The sequence below is a fragment of the Vitis riparia genome, chromosome 12, assembly GCF_004353265.1.
Source record: "Vitis riparia cultivar Riparia Gloire de Montpellier isolate 1030 chromosome 12, EGFV_Vit.rip_1.0, whole genome shotgun sequence".
Taxonomy (NCBI): Eukaryota; Viridiplantae; Streptophyta; class Magnoliopsida; order Vitales; family Vitaceae; genus Vitis; species Vitis riparia.
The window spans coordinates 651196-669487 of record NC_048442.1 but is presented as its reverse complement, the minus strand read 5'-3'; the positions used below and the strand labels follow the sequence as shown (position 1 = coordinate 669487).

Sequence of the window (18292 nt, the reverse complement as noted above, 5' to 3'; positions counted from 1 at the left end):
TTGAGTTTAGGGTTAGGTTGCCAGTTAGGCTTTTGAATCTAGGGTTTCTGTTGGACTGCCACAGATTTTCTTAGAAGATGAAGAAGAAGAAGAACAATAAAACAACCGTAGAAGGCAAGTTCCGATTCGACCTCGACACCTGCTCCAAGCGCAGGGATCTCTCTGGCGCCGTCGCACTCTTCGAATCCGCAGTTTCCCAAAATTTCCGTCTCATTCACTACCACTTCAATGCTCTTCTCTACCTCTGCACTATATCAATCGATGAACCTTCCTCCAAAGCTCTAGCCCTAGACTATGGTTTTCGCATATTCGATCACATGGTTAACAGCGGCGTCACCCCCAACGAGGCCACCATCACCGCCGTCGCCCGCCTGGCCGCCGCGAAGTCTGACGGGGATCTCGCGTTCGAGGTGGTCCGAACAATGGGGAAGTTTGAGCTCTCGCCGCGGCTGCGGACGTATGGGCCCGCGTTGTTCTGGTTTTGCGCGAACTTGGAGGGCGAAAAGGCGTGGGCAGTGGAGGAGCATATGGTTTCGATGGGGGTGCATCCGGAGGAGCCGGAGCTGGCCGCGCTGTTGAAGGTGAGCGCGGAGATGGGGAGAGGAGATAAGGTGTATGCATATTTGCATAAGCTGAGAACCGCCGTGAGGAGCGTCAGTGAGTCGACTGCGGAGATTATTGAGGGTTGGTTCTGCGGTGAAGCGGCTTCGGAGGTGGGCGGTGTGGATTGTTGTTTGGGTGCGATTGAAGAGGTGGCATTGAAGAACGGGGGTGGTTGGCACGGGCAAGGGTGGATTGGGAAAGGGAAGTGGTTGGTTTGTAGAGCCAAAGTTGATTCGAGTGGCCAATGTGGTTCTTGCAGGGAGCAGTTGGCTACTGTTGACATTGATAGGGCTGAGACGGAGACGTTTTTAGAGTCAGTTGCGGCCATGGCAATGGAAAGGGAAGTCCGGTCCAATTTTCGGGAGTTTCAGGTGAGTGAAAGTTTTGTGGATTCGTTTTTTTTTTTTTTTTTTTTTTTTTTTTTTTTGTGTTGTTTAGAAGGTTTTACTTCAGCTATGCTTGGATGCTTAGAAACTTGTGGAAAAGACCCTCGACTTAAATGCTGACATTTGCTTCATAAACTACTTCATCTTAAGCAAAATCTTCCTCTCTTTCCAAGACCCACAGTGAGAATAAAACCAAGTTTGAGTTTTTTAAACTGTGTAAAATGGACTGGACACCTTGGTTCTTTTGGTTGACTGTATTTCATTTTTCTCTGCATTCCAATCTAATTTTGTAAACATCAAGACTTGGAATAATTGGGTGGTGGAGCTGGAGCTGATCATGTCCTCTATTAACTGATTTTGGGTGTGTTTAGTTGCATTAGGTTTGTTCCATGTATCCGTGAACACTAATCAAGATTTCCAGATTTCATAGAATTGGAATTTAAAATCAGACTAATTTCTTTGCTGCTGAAATGTTGAATTTGTTTTTTTTTTACTGATCTACTTTCTTTGTGTTGGTGTTTGGTGTCTCATAATACCTATTAAAAAACAAAATACCTTTAGTGCCTGAAAACATGGTTGTGACCTTCCATAACAAAGAAGGTGGCGCTTATTGATTTTCCTGCAACTTGATACTGGCAACTTGGCTGATTAAGGGAATTAGGATGATTCCAATGCTTGTCACTCATTTGTCCCTTTAAACACTTTTAGTGTCTTAGTATGTTCACTTTGTTCTGCTTAGATTTATATTATTTCAAATGACTGAATTCGGTGAAATCTGATTTTAACTTAAGGGACATGCAAATAAACCTTTAATTTTGTTTTATCTTGTCATTTATGGGTTTGCATTTTTATTTAAGATTTTCCTTCTCAACAAGCTGGGGACAACTAATGATTTTAAGAAAATTTAGATTAGTTTTTCCTTCCAAGTTGACTGGGTTAAGTAACATACAGATTTTGAATCCCAAAATCTTTGTAAATCCTTGTTTTATTTTGAAAAAAGTTTTGGACAGTGGGATCTGAGATTCCCAAGTTCCAAAATATGCTTATTGGGGTTTTAATATTCTTTTGAGCTGGGAATTTCATTCCAACAAATTCCTCATAGAACTCAAAGTTTCTCTGCTTTGTAGATGATTGTACCTGATGTGGTAGTTAAACTCACTAATTGTTTAGGTGGAAGAAATTGAACAATGCAAGATATGCATTCTATACAGCAGTAAAGCCTGAATAATTGTGTGTATATTGTCTGTAAGATCTCATGTACATTTCACCTTCATTCTTTCTAGTGTAAAGCAATTTTGCAAACATTATTTTACTTATTTTTTTTCTAACTTAGTTGGAGGTACCTTTTTCCTTAATTTATTCATTTTTTTTTATTTAATTTGACTACAGGATTGGCTGGACAAGCATGATGATTATGAAGCTATTGTGGATGGAGCAAATATTGGGCTCTACCAACAGAATTTTGCCAACGGTGAATTTAGTATCCCTCAGGTTGTGCAACCTAATTCCTTGACTTGTCTCCCTCTACTGTTATATTTGGCTTCCTCTTTTAAAACAGTCATTTTATCTGACCCATTGCCCTATTTCTGAATTTTTCAATAGAGCAGCTTGATGCTGTTGTGAAAGAATTGTATGATAGGAGCCAAAAGAAGCGGCCTCTAGTCATCTTGCACAATAAACGTTTTCGGAAACTTTCAGAAAATGCTTCCAATCGAAAGCTGCTTCAGGAGTGGTTGACGCAAGGTGTGCTTTACACGACACCAAATGGATCCAATGATGATTGGTAAGACTATTTAACCGAGCACTTGCATATTTTTGCACTTCCTGCCTATTAATTAACTTTTATTTATAAAATCCCTGTTCTAGCAATCTTACCTTTGTAAAACATTTGGCCATTTTTTTTATGCACATGTTCTCCCTTTGATCCAATCCTACTGATTAGTTTACACTGCTAATATTCCTTCTAAGACCTGATGGAATATTTCTTACTTGGAAAATGTTTAAATTCTTCAGTCTGTTAATGGCATTTTAAATTTGAGCATAAGAATTTGAATTTCATCCAAAGTGGGGGCCACAACCTGAACACACATGCTGTATGCAGGGTTGAGTCACAGTGGCAGATTTATATTAATTTTGTTTTTGATAGTTTTTAACACTGATCCAGGTATTGGCTCTATGCTGCTGTAAAACTCAAGTGTTTGCTTGTGACAAATGATGAAATGCGAGATCACATTTTTGAACTCCTAGGAAGCAGCTTTTTTCTCAAATGGAAAGAAAGACATCAAGTATGTGCTGTCTAAAATCCTAGTCTTTTATATGATAAATTTTCTCCTTACCTTTTTTCTATTTTTTGATCAATCTTTGTTAATCTGATTTTCAGTTATTTATTTCAAATTTGTTTTCGAGCTGCGATTTTTAATATAAAATTTACATTTATTCAGGTTCAAACCCACTTATATTTTTATAGTATTGGATCTACTAATTGTTTGTTTGATTCATCTTGGACTTCATATATGACTGCTGCATGTCATGATTCAGATTAGAGACTTTGCAAGTTCTAACTAATGTTATTTAACATGAATTTCACTCCAATTAATAGTTTAGAAGAAAGGGGCTGGATTGCATAAAGGGCTACTCAGGCATTCATGGTCAGAGATAGGATTGTCATAATCCTCCTGCCTTCCAATTAAACACCTATTCAAAGATCTCATCCTCTATGCTGTTTGAAAATATTGCAAGAAATCTCTGTCCTAATGCTCTTCAACTCNATCAAAAAAAAAACCATTCAAAGAGAAAATCAATCAAAACCTAATTTATAGGACCTTTTTCTAAAGTTGTTGATGTAATTGGATAATTTAACGTTTTCAATTAAACCCATAAATTAAATAATTTTATAAAATCTCTAAAGGTTTTAAGGTACTATACAAAAGTCATTGGAAGTTTCAAAATTTAAAACAATACTTCTTAGTATTTTATAATGCAACTATCGAGTTGGTTGGGGTGAACTAGTTGAGGGGTATTTTCACACCCTTTCCTTTCCAATAGTTAGGGTATAACTAATTAAGGTAAAACTTCAATGGATTGAGTTTATGTCGATGGTGGGTTGATGTTTTGACCTCCGACGGTCACTTACCAAATGTTAATGGGCTAGTAAACCGGTCAAACCGACCCTAAATTATGTATAACGGCTACTTTTAACTTATTATTTTTATTTAAAGACTTCAAACTTTATTATTTTGTAAACTTTACATTCCAAGATATTTATTGAACATATTTAAGCCTTATAGCAGGTTTTTAAATGCACGTTGTTTTAAAACTTCCATATTCATTTTGTGCACCTCAATTATAATTTTTCTCTGTATCATTTGAGCTTTAATTTGTATTAGGATTTTTGTGAGATTATTGTCTTTCTATCACTTCTTACAACCTCTATGAGGTGAGTTCGAGTGTAGAGTATCATTTGAAGTGATAAATTTAAGTATAGGATACCACTTTGCGATTCTCAAGGGGGTATCACTTGAGGAATTATTAAATAATAAGGCATCTTTTGAATATTATAAAGGTCCATTGTAGTAATCTAAGGGTAAAAAGGTTGAAGGTTTTAGCCTTAAATTTTTAGTGATAGTGAAACTTTCATTTGTTTAAGAGCTCAAGGATAATAAATGTAGGTTAGATTGCATCAAACCACTAAAAAAATCGTAAGTTTGCATTCTTTATTCCTTACTTTTTTTATTTTTATATGCAATTATTATTCATTGTGTTTATTACACAATTGCATATAATGTTACTTATATTCGTATAATTTAAATTTGAAAAAAAATGACTATAGTATTTATAGGTTATGTTTTGGTTTCCGAAAAGCATTAAGGAAATGAAATAAGTGTTAAAAAAATGGTTTTCTCTATGTTTGGTTTCACCATAGAAAATACAAAATAAAAAAATATAATTAAAATTTGTCAAAAAATTATATATTTTAAATTTATTTAATATTTATATAATAAAGAAAAATATGTCAAATTAATTTAAGTAAGTATATAAAAATAATTTATTAAGTTTAAACTTTTTCTTTTTAAATTTCCTCACTTTTCATCTCTATTTTCTTTCACATTTTCCCTCAAATTTTGTATGAAACCAAACATCGACATATGATTTATATTAAAAAATGAAAAATGTAAAACTATTATTATTATTATTATTATTATTATTATTATTATTATATTATTATTATTATTATTATTCTATCATGTTATACATAAATTTGTTGTCCTCCTCACCTTTTTTTTTTCTTGCATTAGCATTTCTTGTCAGCCTCCAACGATTTTGCTATAACCCAAACATTTCCTAAAGCATTCACTTAGAAAATAATGCTATGAAAAAAATTATAAATATTAGGGGTGGCATGATAGCGCACATTGTTAATATATTTTAAAACAAAATATAATTAAAATAAAAATAAAAAAGTTCATAAAAAATATCAAAGCTCAAAAATCAGTCTTATTTTTAATAAATATATTTTCAATATATAAAATGAGTCAAGTCTAAAAAATTATTACTGATATTTTTTATTTTTTTATTTTTTAAAATATAAATTAAAGTTATTTTCATTCAACGTTTTTTTATTACTTTATATTTTTTAAATATAAATATTTTAAAAATTATTTTTAAAAACATTTTAAGTATTTTAAGAGAGAAAGAGGTTTTAGGGTAGGAAATTTTTTAATTAAAATATTTATTTTTGAGGATTTATTGGAAGAAATAATTGATTAAAAATATAGAAAATAATATTTACATTAATAGGTTATTTACTGCTATCTTCCTATTGTTCACTGAAAACAGGTTACAATATATATAGACCCTATATATATAAACATATAGAGTTTTAAGGTAAAGTCTAATAGTAGATTGACAAATCTATTGAGTAATCATCTAAACCCTTTTATAACCCTAAAAATATCTAACATCGATTAACAACAGACTTAACTTGATAGGGATCGTTTTAGGCACATTGATTAAATAAATATAAATACTTTAAGAGATTTAAGGCTAAGGAAAATCAAGAGCTTACGGTGTTAATCATTTGTGAATATGTGAGAGATATATTCAGTGATTCATCATATTGTGATCCTTAGGTAGACTATTTTTTTTTTCCATATAAAAGGGCCTAGTTAGGTTGGTATGACTCCTAACATCCGTGAGCTTAATGTTATTGCAATTCGCTTAAGTGGATCATTTTTCTACCCTGGTGGTTCTTATTGGAATAGATGAACTTGATGCTCTATAAGGTTCATAATCTGAAATTTTAAGGTTATTAGAATGTCTGAATGTGTTGGAGAAAACTAGATTTCTACCTTCATTTGGGTATTGAACAATTTGTTCAACTCTCTCGAATCTCTATTCTAAGGTTGGATCGGTATCGGCGAAATGCCAAGTTTCTAGAAACTCAACCTCATTCCACATGATCTTTTTAGGAATTATGAAATTTGACTAGTTTAGTATATCTAAGTGGAAGATAATAGTTTCACCTTTAGGACTGGTGCATAGTGCTCCAGATCCAACACTCGTGGTCATACTTTTATAGGCAAATTTTGTGATGATGGAAACATGATTGTTTCCTTAAACTTGAATTCATGGGCCTTAACATAGAGGACAACTGAATATAAGATATTAGTATCTCTTAATTTAACCGTGAAGTTAGGGTAACGGTTGAAGTAAACAAGACCATCATTCAATGTTGCTCGAATTGCTCCAATAATAGAATCTCGATAATCAACATATCCACTATCCCTTAAACATATAACAATTGAGGTGTTTAAATAAATTTTTGTCAAAGGCTTGACTACAACTTGATCTTTTTGTTGTAGGGTAATCACCCTAAAACATCTTAAGAAGCTAAGATTATTTTCTATATTTAATGAAAATAGGTTATATTGCTTATTGTTATAGAGTCTTAATGAAAATAGGTAATATATATATATATATATTATAATTGAGGTATAAAACGAATTTGGTTTTTAAAAATTATTTTCAATTATTTTGAATTATTATTATTATTTTTATATTTCTTTACTGGGCAGAGTTCGGCTTCTTGAGTTTAGGGTTAGGTTGCCAGTTAGGCTTTTGAATCTAGGGTTTCTGTTGGACTGCCACAGATTTTCTTAGAAGATGAAGAAGAAGAAGAACAATAAAACAACCGTAGAAGGCAAGTTCCGATTCGACCTCGACACCTGCTCCAAGCGCAGGGATCTCTCTGGCGCCGTCGCACTCTTCGAATCCGCAGTTTCCCAAAATTTCCGTCTCATTCACTACCACTTCAATGCTCTTCTCTACCTCTGCACTATATCAATCGATGAACCTTCCTCCAAAGCTCTAGCCCTAGACTATGGTTTTCGCATATTCGATCACATGGTTAACAGCGGCGTCACCCCAACGAGGCCACCATCACCGCCGTCGCCCGCCTGGCCGCCGCGAAGTCTGACGGGGATCTCGCGTTCGAGGTGGTCCGAACAATGGGGAAGTTTGAGCTCTCGCCGCGGCTGCGGACGTATGGGCCCGCGTTGTTCTGGTTTTGCGCGAACTTGGAGGGCGAAAAGGCGTGGGCTGTGGAGGAGCATATGGTTTCGATGGGGGTGCATCCGGAGGAGCCGGAGCTGGCCGCGCTGTTGAAGGTGAGCGCGGAGATGGGGAGAGGAGATAAGGTGTATGCATATTTGCATAAGCTGAGAACCGCCGTGAGGAGCGTCAGTGAGTCGACTGCGGAGATTATTGAGGGTTGGTTCTGCGGTGAAGCGGCTTCGGAGGTGGGCGGTGTGGATTGTTGTTTGGGTGCGATTGAAGAGGTGGCATTGAAGAACGGGGGTGGTTGGCACGGGCAAGGGTGGATTGGGAAAGGGAAGTGGTTGGTTTGTAGAGCCAAAGTTGATTCGAGTGGCCAATGTGGTTCTTGCAGGGAGCAGTTGGCTACTGTTGACATTGATGGGGCTGAGACGGAGACGTTTTTAGAGTCAGTTGCGGCCATGGCAATGGAAAGGGAAGTCCGGTCCAATTTTCGGGAGTTTCAGGTGAGTGAAAGTTTTGTGGATTCGTTTTTTTTTTTTTTTTTTTTTTTTTTTGTGTTGTTTAGAAGGTTTTACTTCAGCTATGCTTGGATGCTTAGAAACTTGTGGAAAAGACCCTCGACTTTAATGCTGACATTTGCTTCATAAACTACTTCATCTTAAGCAAAATCTTCCTCTCTTTCCAAGACCCACAGTGAGAATAAAACCAAGTTTGAATTTTTTAAACTGTGTAAAATGGACTGGACATCTTGGTTCTTTTGGTTGACTGTATTTCATTTTTCTCTGCATTCCAATCTAATTTTGTAAACATCAAGACTTGGAATAATTGGGTGGTGGAGCTGGAGCTGATCATGTCCTCTATTAACTGATTTTGGGTGTGTTTAGTTGCATTAGGTTTGTTCCATGTATCCGTGAACACTAATCAAGATTTCCAGATTTCATAGAATTGGAATTTAAAATCAGACTAATTTCTTTGCTGCTGAAATGTTGAATTTGTTTTTTCTTACTGATCTACTTTCTTTGTGTTGGTGTTTGGTGTCTCATAATACCTATTAAAAAACAAAATACTCTAGTGCCTGAAAACATGGTTGTGACCTTCCATAACAAAGAAGGTGGCGCTTATTGATTTTCCTGCAACTTGATACTGGCAACTTGGCTGATTAAGGGAATTAGGATGATTCCAATGCTTGTCACTCATTTGTCCCTTTAAACACTTTTAGTGTCTTAGTATGTTCACTTTGTTCTGCTTAGATTTATATTATTTCAAATGACTGAATTCGGTGAAATCTGATTTTAACTTTTTTTTTTGATAGGTAAAGAAAATTCATTAAGAGCCAAAAGGCTAGAGAAAGGGTATACACGTAGTATACCAAGTACAAATCAGCAAAAAACAAAAGGACGAGTAAGCCTGACCCTTACTTGGTGGCTAGCCAGTCAACGAAATCTATCAAAGACAATGTATGATCCTCTATGTATACCCTAACCCAATTCACAAAAGTGTACAAAAAAATGGATTTAATATCTTGATCGTTCCTCTCAATATCGTCGAAAGCCCTTCTATTCCTTTCTTTCCAAATGGTCCACATTAGGCAGAGGGGGGCAGCTCTCCAAGCTTTCTCTCTTTTCTTGCCCACAAAAGAACCATGCCAACCCAGGAGGTTTCTTTTCACAGAGGAGTGCATCACCCATTGCACCCCAAAAAGGGAGAAAATCAAAAGCCATAACATTCTAGCTTTTTCACAGAATAGAAGAAGGTGATCTGTGGTTTCCTCCTCTTGTTTACACAGAAAACATCTGTTGGGAATGCTCCAACCAAATCTCTTCAGGCGGTCAGTGGTGAGGAGCCTGTTCCAAGCCGCCTCCCACCCAAAGAAGCTAGCCCTAATTGGAACCAAGGCGTCCAAATAGTTCTAGCCGGGAAGGGGGCTTGGTGTCCCTTGAAAGTGAACTGTAAAAAGACTTGACAGAAAACGTCCCATTCTTGTTCTCTTTCCACCGGAGTAAGTCCTCTACACCTCTTCTAATGGTCAAAGGATGAAGCTTACATAATAAGCTTTCTACTTCTCCACCTCCCAATCATTAAGGTGCCTGTTAAAACGAAGTCCCCAGCTTCCCCCAACTTCATCTTCCTCCAAGCCTCAGCTACCAGCCTTCTTTGTTGACGGAAAGATTAAACAAGATGGGGAAGCTTCTTCCAAAGCTTGATTTCCGCACCACAAGTCCTTCCAAAATTTCACTCTAGTGCCATCCCCTATGGTGAAGCGGGAATGAGAGCGAAAGTTCTCCCAACCATTTCTGATAGCCTTCCAAACTCCCACCCATAGCGGTCTCTCACTCCTTTGGAGCACCAACCCCCTCTTGAGGTCATACTTACTAGAGATAATTTGCTTCCAAAGGGACTCATTCTCATTAGCTAATCTCCACAACCACTTCCAAGGAGGGCCTTATTAAAAGTAGATAGACTGCGAATGCCCAGGCCTCCTTTCTTTTTAGTAGCACAAATAGCCTTCCAACTCACCAAGTGGGGTTTTATTCTCTAAGGCACCACCGCCCCATAAGAAATCCCTTTGGATCTTTTCAAGCCTTGCGCACACTTTCTTGGGGATCACAAAGAGGGAAAGGAAATAGGTTGGGAGACTAGAGAGGGTGCTTTTTAGCAATGTGAGGCGGCCACCTTTGGAGCGGTATTGCCTTTTCCAGAGAGACAACCTTTTCCTGAATCTTTCTTCCACTGCATCCCACACCCTAGTAGATTTGTAAGGGCTCCAAGGGGAAGACCCAAGTAGGAGGTAGGTAAACTCCCTATCTTACATCCCAAGACCGACGCAAGAGTCTCCATAGGGATGCCTTCCCCACTGGGATGGCCTCCGTTTTGCTCAGATTGACTTTTAATCCTGAAATCGCCTCAAACCACATGAATGTCCAACTAAGATAATGCAACTGATCTGCTTCGGCGTCACAAAAGATTAAGGTGTCATCGGCAAACAGGAGATGGGACACAAGCAGCCCCTCTCTTCCTCTTCCTCCACTCTGAAACCCGAGATGAAGCCCCATTTCTTGCACAAGACAGCAATTGGCTAAGGGCTTCCATGGCAAAAAGGAAAAGATAGGGGGATAGGGGGTCTCCTTGTCTCAATCCCCTAGAGCTACGAAAGAAACCCGTGGGACTTCCATTGATGAGGATTGAGAAGGTAGCCGTAGAGTAGCACCAATTCATCCACTTTTTCCATCTATGCCCAAATCCCATCTTAGTCATCACATCCATGAGAAAGTCCCACTTGACATGGTCAAAAGCCTTCTCAATGTCCATCTTGAGAAGGAGGCCCGGATTGTTGCCTTTCAATCTAGAATCAAGGGCTTCATTAGCGATGAGAACAGCGTCCAAATCTGTCTCCATGAACGAAAGCATGCTGTGTATCTGAAATCACCTCCCCCATCACTGATTTTAGTCTATTGGCAAGGACTTTGGCAAGCAATTTGTAGACACTCCCTACTAAGCTGATTGGTCTGAAATCTCTTAGGTCTTCGGCCCCCTCTTTCTTAGGGATGAGCAAGAGGAACGTGGAATTTAAGCTTCTTTGGAAATAAACCTTTAATTTTGTTTTATCTTGTCATTTATGGGTTTGCATTTTTATTTAAGATTTTCCTTCTCAACAAGCTGGGGACAACTAATGATTTTAAGAAAATTTAGATTAGTTTTTCCTTCCAAGTTGACTGGGTTAAGTAACATACAGATTTTGAATCCCAAAATCTTTGTAAATCCTTGTTTTATTTTGAAAAAAGTTTTGGACAGTGGGATCTGAGATTCCCAAGTTCCAAAATATGCTTATTGGGGTTTTAATATTCTTTTGAGCTGGGAATTTCATTCCAACAAATTCCTCATAGAACTCAAAGTTTCTCTGCTTTGTAGATGATTGTACCTGATGTGGTAGTTAAACTCACTAATCGTTTAGGTGGAAGAAATTGAACAATGCAAGATATGCATTCTATACAGCAGTAAAGCCTGAATAATTGTGTGTATATTGTCTGTAAGATCTCATGTACATTTCATCTTCATTCTTTCTAGTGTAAAGCAATTTTGCAAACATTATTTTACTTATTTTTTTTCTAACTTAGTTGGAGGTACCTTTTTCCTTAATTTATTCATTTTTTTTATTTAATTTGACTACAGGATTGGCTGGACAAGCATGATGATTATGAAGCTATTGTGGATGGAGCAAATATTGGGCTCTACCAACAGAATTTTGCCAACGGTGAATTTAGTATCCCTCAGGTTGTGCAACCTAATTCCTTGACTTGTCTCCCTCTACTGTTATATTTGGCTTCCTCTTTTAAAACAGTCATTTTATCTGACCCATTGCCCTATTTCTGAATTTTTCAATAGAGCAGCTTGATGCTGTTGTGAAAGAATTGTATGATAGGAGCCAAAAGAAGCGGCCTCTAGTCATCTTGCACAATAAACGTTTTCGGAAACTTTCAGAAAATGCTTCCAATCGAAAGCTGCTTCAGGAGTGGTTGACGCAAGGTGTGCTTTACACGACACCAAATGGATCCAATGATGATTGGTAAGACTATTTAACCGAGCACTTGCATATTTTTGCACTTCCTGCCTATTAATTAACTTTTATTTATAAAATCCCTGTTCTAGCAATCTTACCTTTGTAAAACATTTGGCCATTTTTTTTATGCACATGTTCTCCCTTTGATCCAATCCTACTGATTAGTTTACACTGCTAATATTCCTTCTAAGACCTGATGGAATATTTCTTACTTGGAAAATGTTTAAATTCTTCAGTCTGTTAATGGCATTTTAAATTTGAGCATAAGAATTTGAATTTCATCCAAAGTGGGGGCCACAACCTGAACACACATGCTGTATGCAGGGTTGAGTCACAGTGGCAGATTTATATTAATTTTGTTTTTGATAGTTTTTAACACTGATCCAGGTATTGGCTCTATGCTGCTGTAAAACTCAAGTGTTTGCTTGTGACAAATGATGAAATGCGAGATCACATTTTTGAACTCCTAGGAAGCAGCTTTTTTCTCAAATGGAAAGAAAGACATCAAGTATGTGCTGTCTAAAATCCTAGTCTTTTATATGATAAATTTTCTCCTTACCTTTTTTCTATTTTTTGATCAATCTTTGTTAATCTGATTTTCAGTTATTTATTTCAAATTTGTTTTCGAGCTGCGATTTTTAATATAAAATTTACATTTATTCAGGTTCAAACCCACTTATATTTTTATAGTATTGGATCTACTAATTGTTTGTTTGATTCATCTTGGACTTCATATATGACTGCTGCATGTCATGATTCAGATTAGAGACTTTGCAAGTTCTAACTAATGTTATTTAACATGAATTTCACTCCAATTAATAGTTTAGAAGAAAGGGGCTGGATTGCATAAAGGGCTACTCAGGCATTCATGGTCAGAGATAGGATTGTCATAATCCTCCTGCCTTCCAATTAAACACCTATTCAAAGATCTCACCTCTATGCTGTTTGAAAATATTGCAAGAAATCTCTGTCCTAATGCTCTTCAACCTCACCATGGTTGCTGGCTCTGGCCTGTTGTTCTCTTTCACCACATCTTTGTAACTCTTTGACCAATGTCTGGATAGATCAGGCCTTCCAGCATGCCTGCAGGCACCAACACTGAACTGCCCCCTGACCTTTTTTCCAGATGTCCTTGGGGGATTTCAGGTCTCTTAGCTTGATTACTTTGGCAGCCCACTTCAGCAACTCAAAAGCCTTCAGGGAGGATGATATCTCCTTGCATCTTTCCAGAAGTCATGCCAATCTCAAAGGTTGCCCTAAAGCAGTCTGTGACTTCCTTGACATTCATTCTCTCTAGTGGTAGTTGAACAATGGACTGATCCTTAACATCTTATTATCCCACATTAGAAGAAAATCTCCACCATGTTTGTTTTCCTGTGTCATTCAAACCCTGCAAATTCCAAGTTAGAATTGAAGCATTGTGGCACCACAATAATTTCTCCCTCTGGCTCTCCTCTATCCCTATGTCAGAACTCCTGCTGCCCCTTTCATAAGAGTTAATGGAAGATGCCTGCTTCCTTAATACAATGCTTCCTTGAGCTTGTGCCCAGTCTTCTCCTCTTGGAGCTTCTGTTAGCTCTGCTTTTACTTTTCAATGTTTTCAAACAGGTTCATGACTCGTCGTTACAAACACTTCCAAAAATACTCGAATCCCTGATCACGCTGAGGACCCAATCAAAAGCCTGATCCTACTCTGTTCCCTAACTCACACCCCACATCATCTCCTCACTTCTCTAATGGTTCCCCTAGAGCCAGTCTTATTCTATTTAACTGGCTTTGCATGCCGACAGCTACAGTTTGCTTAGCCAACTTAGGATGAACAAGGACCATCGAAAAAAAAAACTAAGATCAAGAGTTTACAAGCCACCAGAAATGGATGGGAATGTGATTGACTGACTCCACACTGAACCCATTATTGATTTGGCAAACTAGACTATTGATGTGTGTGAGACACTATGCTTTTCTTGAATGCAAAATATCTCAAATGCAAAGTTTTGGAGGAAAAGGGTCATCTTGAGCTGAACTCTAAATGCAAAACTTAAGTTCTGAGGCTTTGCTGTAGGAAGACCATGTATCAAATGTAATTGTTGATACTCATCTAATCATGAGAGAAGGAAGGGGGTTGGACCACTAGAGAGGTGAGCTTATGGGATGGGCCTTTGGAAAGACATTAGAAAGGGTTGGGAGGATTTCTCTCTTAGAACTAGAATTCATATTGGTAATGGTAGAAGCACTAGATTTTGGTGGGACATTTGGGTAGGAGACTCTAAGCTGAAGGATATGTTCCCTCAGCTGTTCAGAATGGCAACGAACAATTCTGCTGCAGTGGCTGATCTTTGGGGGAAGCAAGGAGGGGGTGGTGGGGTTTGGGAGGTGCACTTTAGAAGATCCTTTCAAGATTGGGAATTGGAGGAGGTGAGTCGTTTTCTGGAACATATTTCTGCAGTAAAGTTTCAAGATGGGGAGGATTTCTTGATTTGGAAGATTGAGAGGAGGGGAAAGTTTAGTGTTAAATCTTATTATAGGTCTTTAAAGGGTGAGAATAGCCCTTTCTTTCCGGCCAAAAGAGGTTTGGGTTCACATGCCCCTTTGAGAACTCGTTTTTTTACTTGGGAAGCAGTTTGGGGTAAAATTTCTACTATTGATATGTTGATGAGAAGGGGTTGGTCTATGGTTAATAGATGCAATTTGTGTAAAGAGAATGAGGAATCGGCGGACCACATCCGTATTCATTGTGACAAGACTAGGAAACTATGGAATTCAGTGTTGTCTTCTTTTGGGGTGATATGGGTATTCCAGCTTCAGTTAGAAACTTGCTAGGCGAATGGAAAATCAAGGGTCTAGGGAAGAAAAGGAAAGCAGCGTGGAGATTAGCGCCTATTTGTCTCTTTTGGTGCATTTGGGGAGAGCGAAACCGAAGAACGTTCCAAGAGGAAGAAATGTCAGATACGAGTCTAAGGAACCTCTTTTTTTGGTCTCTTCTAGAGTGGTCTAAACCTTTTCTGGACTTAGACTATCTCTCCTTTCTGATTTTTTGGGTGATGGGGTTGAAGTTTAGCTGTTTCCTTTTTAGTCTGTTGTTTGTTTTGTGGCCTTGGGTTTGGCTTTCTTTGTATACTGCCTGTGTACATGGGGAGCGCCCCCTTTTAGGCGTGTTTTAATCTTAAAATTTCTCTTTGTCTATCAAAAAAAAAATGTCTATAAAAAAAGAACACTCATCTAATGATACCAAATCTCTTATGCATACTTGTCTTGAATGAGAGCCTTTTGATAGCATAGCCTAGTGCTATTTAAGAGCCTGACATTTTTTTTTTGTTACAAGGTCTATCCATGTTGATGAGCTTTTCTGTATGAAAATTTCATTCCTCATTATATGAGGGGTATGAGCAGTCCAAACACTTGTTCACCAAGTTAAAGTGGGATAGTGAACCAAAAACTCTTCTTGAATGATTTTTGAAAGTGTTGAAACTAGTTGCTTTTTGTTGAAGATAGTGGTAAATAAGACTCAGTTGCCTATGTAATATCTTATCTAATTATCTTCCTGGAGACCATATTTCTTTTCTTTCTTTATTCCCCCCTCTGTTTTCCACTTTTTGATAAGAAACTTTCTTGTCTTGTGTGAGACCATTTTTTTTACCCTCTGCATTATGTAGAAATTATTGCTATCCTAAATAACCATTGAAGTATCCTCAATTCCTATCCAGATTTGGATGGTTGTGATTTCTCAGTGTGAACTCCTGTATGTTTCTGATGCTAGCATGTATGAATATCATATCATGATGCCTTTTATTTATTCCTTTTCTCATGTTCTCTTCTCTTTCTTTTAATCAAGTGATGAATTATGCCTACCAAAAAAATGAAAAAGATTGGTCTCCTTTATGCTTCTAATGTTTCTGATGCTGCCTTTCGCAGGTTCGATATACATTCGTTAAGGGTAATGTGAAACTTCTGATGCCGCCTTCATATTCTTTATTCATCCAGGTATTGTTCCAATTTCTGAAAAGTTAGTTTCATTTGCTGGTCTGTCTTGTTTACAATTATTTTATTTTATTTTTAGATAAGGTGTAAATTTTATAAATAACCAAGGTATATAGGACTTATACAAAGGGTACCAAAAGGGGACTTATTTACAATTATAATATAAAGTGAGTTCTACCTTCTGTTTTCTCCTTTTACGGAGTTCTTCCTTTCTACCTTATTGATGACAATGCATGTAGGAACTTGTTCTCTCTCAGGGATTTAAATTTATGGTTTAACTCCTGAGGTTACAGAACAATTGTCCTGCTGTTTGTGGTTAATTTGCATCTTAGAATGAATCAGATTGAACAAATTAGAATGTTTGAAGTTTGAGATAAGATGAGAAGCAGGGAAAAAAATGGTAACAGGGAATGGAGAAAAATTGTGGATGAATGGGCAAACTGATTATAATATAATGAAATAATGAAAATTTAGGAATCGTTAGGAGCATTTGGAAATCTATAGCCCCACCCATCAGAAACTTTAGTGGGAGGATTGTGGAAGGGATGTTTATAAAGTGAAAAAGATTGGTAAAACATCTTTTATGAAGGGTGTTCAGTCTTCTTGGGTTGAGGTGGAGGGATTCCGAGGGGTGTTTTTGTATAAAATCTGCTTGGAGGTTCTATTTTGAGGAGGAAATGACCCCAGCTGATGCTCAGGATCTGTGATCCTCCAGAAGTGACATTTTTTTGTAATACATAATACTATGTCATTTTTTAATGGAAAAAAAAAGAAAAAACTTTTTGTTGCTTGACAGTAGGGGGGAGGGGGGATTTTAACTTCTGATAAAGAGTCGAAGGATGGAGCTCTGTTAACTGTTGGTTGGGCGTGCAATTCAAGTGAACGGTCATTTCTTCACCTTATTTGGGTCACTTGGGTCCTTCTGCATTATTTGGTTGGAATGCCCTGAGAGGAATAATGAAGGGGAGACATCTCTTTTGAGTTTGGCATGGTGCCTCTTGATGGAGAGAAAAAAGCATAATTACTACCACCCCTTTCAATTTGAGACTTTGAAAAGCAAGCATAAAGAAATTGTTCTTCTTTTCTGCCTTCTCTCGTGTTTTGCTTTGGGACTTTTTTGTTTCTGTACTCACTGTAATCCAGGTTCACCCTCATGGTGCTTCTCTATTAAGTTACATTTACCTGTCAGGTATTGTCAAATCCTTAACTTATTGAACTTCAACTTTAATTTTTGGCTGTTAAAACTTCTAGGTTTTAAGCATAAATGGATCACTGATTCCTCAGAAACCACATAAGAAACCACATCCCATATGTAGCAGAGTGATAATAATTATCTGCACTTGGTTGCTGGATGCTTGCAATATCTTTTCAATGGAAAACAGTTAACAAGGATAAAATGTTTTCTTTCCGATAAAAAGATTTTGATTTGTACTTAGTCTTGTTTTTTTGAGCACTGAGACCAACTATTCCTCTTTCAGGAATCTGTGAAGGGAACATGGCATGTGCCCGTAGCAAGCGAAAGCAGTGATGAGTCTTTGAGAACGTGGCTCTGCATTACTAGGCCCAGCTCACATGAACTCAATGGTAAAGCTTCAGTGAACCTGGAAACTTGTGAAATTGATCGACAAGAAAAATGTGATTTTAAATTGAGCTCCTGTAAGTCAGAGGGTCTCAGAAATGGCAGTTGTGAGAACAAAACCACAACAATGACAGGTAAACGAAAAGATAGGTCACCATCTCCATCCCCGTCCCCAATGCAGCGGCACTAATCCTATTTATAGCCTGCTTGTGTGGGCAGCAACCAATTCAGTTGGCTTACATGATGGGGAACATCAACTTGTCGTAAGTTCTACGATCTTGCGGATAGAGCTTTGTTTTTTTTGAGTAATTTTGATAAATTATGTGTAGTAATGGTGTGCTTTTTGATAATCAAGCCCTCGATCCCTCTCAATGCTCTACTTTGGGTTTACCTTGAAACCCTTTAATATATGCCGTGATATTTCATGTTTGGAATGGAGAGTAAAATTTTGTGGGTTTCAAATTCTCTTCCACCCTTTCCTTGCATCGTCTTAATTTATTTATAGTTTTATAAAGACTTTTAAACTAAGTAAAAATTTTTTGTTGTATTTGTATGGGTAAAAGCTATGGTAGGTAAAAAGTTGGAAATGTTTTTAATTAAAAAGAAATTATATTTCAGTTTTATAAAATAAGT

At 37.3% G+C, this 18292-nt stretch overlaps 2 protein-coding genes across 2 annotated transcripts; both read left to right on the top strand.

Annotated features, from left to right (window-relative positions):
- Window positions 1-3289, top strand: LOC117926782 (proteinaceous RNase P 2-like). The gene is made up of 4 exons (XM_034846075.1): window positions 1-974; window positions 2379-2480; window positions 2597-2772; window positions 3154-3289. Exons 1-4 carry the CDS (start codon window positions 78-80, stop codon window positions 3287-3289), a joined length of 1311 nt encoding a protein of 436 aa, XP_034701966.1. The 5' UTR covers window positions 1-77.
- Window positions 3290-7077: 3788 nt separating this feature from the next.
- LOC117926971 (proteinaceous RNase P 2-like) lies at window positions 7078-18116 on the top strand. The gene is given in 7 exon segments (XM_034846315.1): window positions 7078-7407; window positions 7410-8047; window positions 11715-11816; window positions 11933-12108; window positions 12490-12610; window positions 16015-16083; window positions 17559-18116. Coding segments are annotated over 7 exon segments (1653 nt in total). The 5' UTR covers window positions 7078-7151; the 3' UTR covers window positions 17850-18116.
- The last annotated feature ends 176 nt before the right edge of the window (window positions 18117-18292 follow it).

Bases quoted from the DNA above. Each gene is read 5' to 3' on its own strand.
- LOC117926782 (XM_034846075.1), top strand. From the start codon at position 78: ATGAAGAAGAAGAAGAACAATAAAACAACCGTAGAAGGCAAGTTCCGA. The intron at 975-2,378 runs GTGAGTGAAAGT...ATTTGACTACAG, and splicing joins CCAATTTTCGGGAGTTTCAG to GATTGGCTGGACAAGCATGA. The intron at 2,773-3,153 runs GTAAGACTATTT...ACACTGATCCAG, and splicing joins AATGGATCCAATGATGATTG to GTATTGGCTCTATGCTGCTG.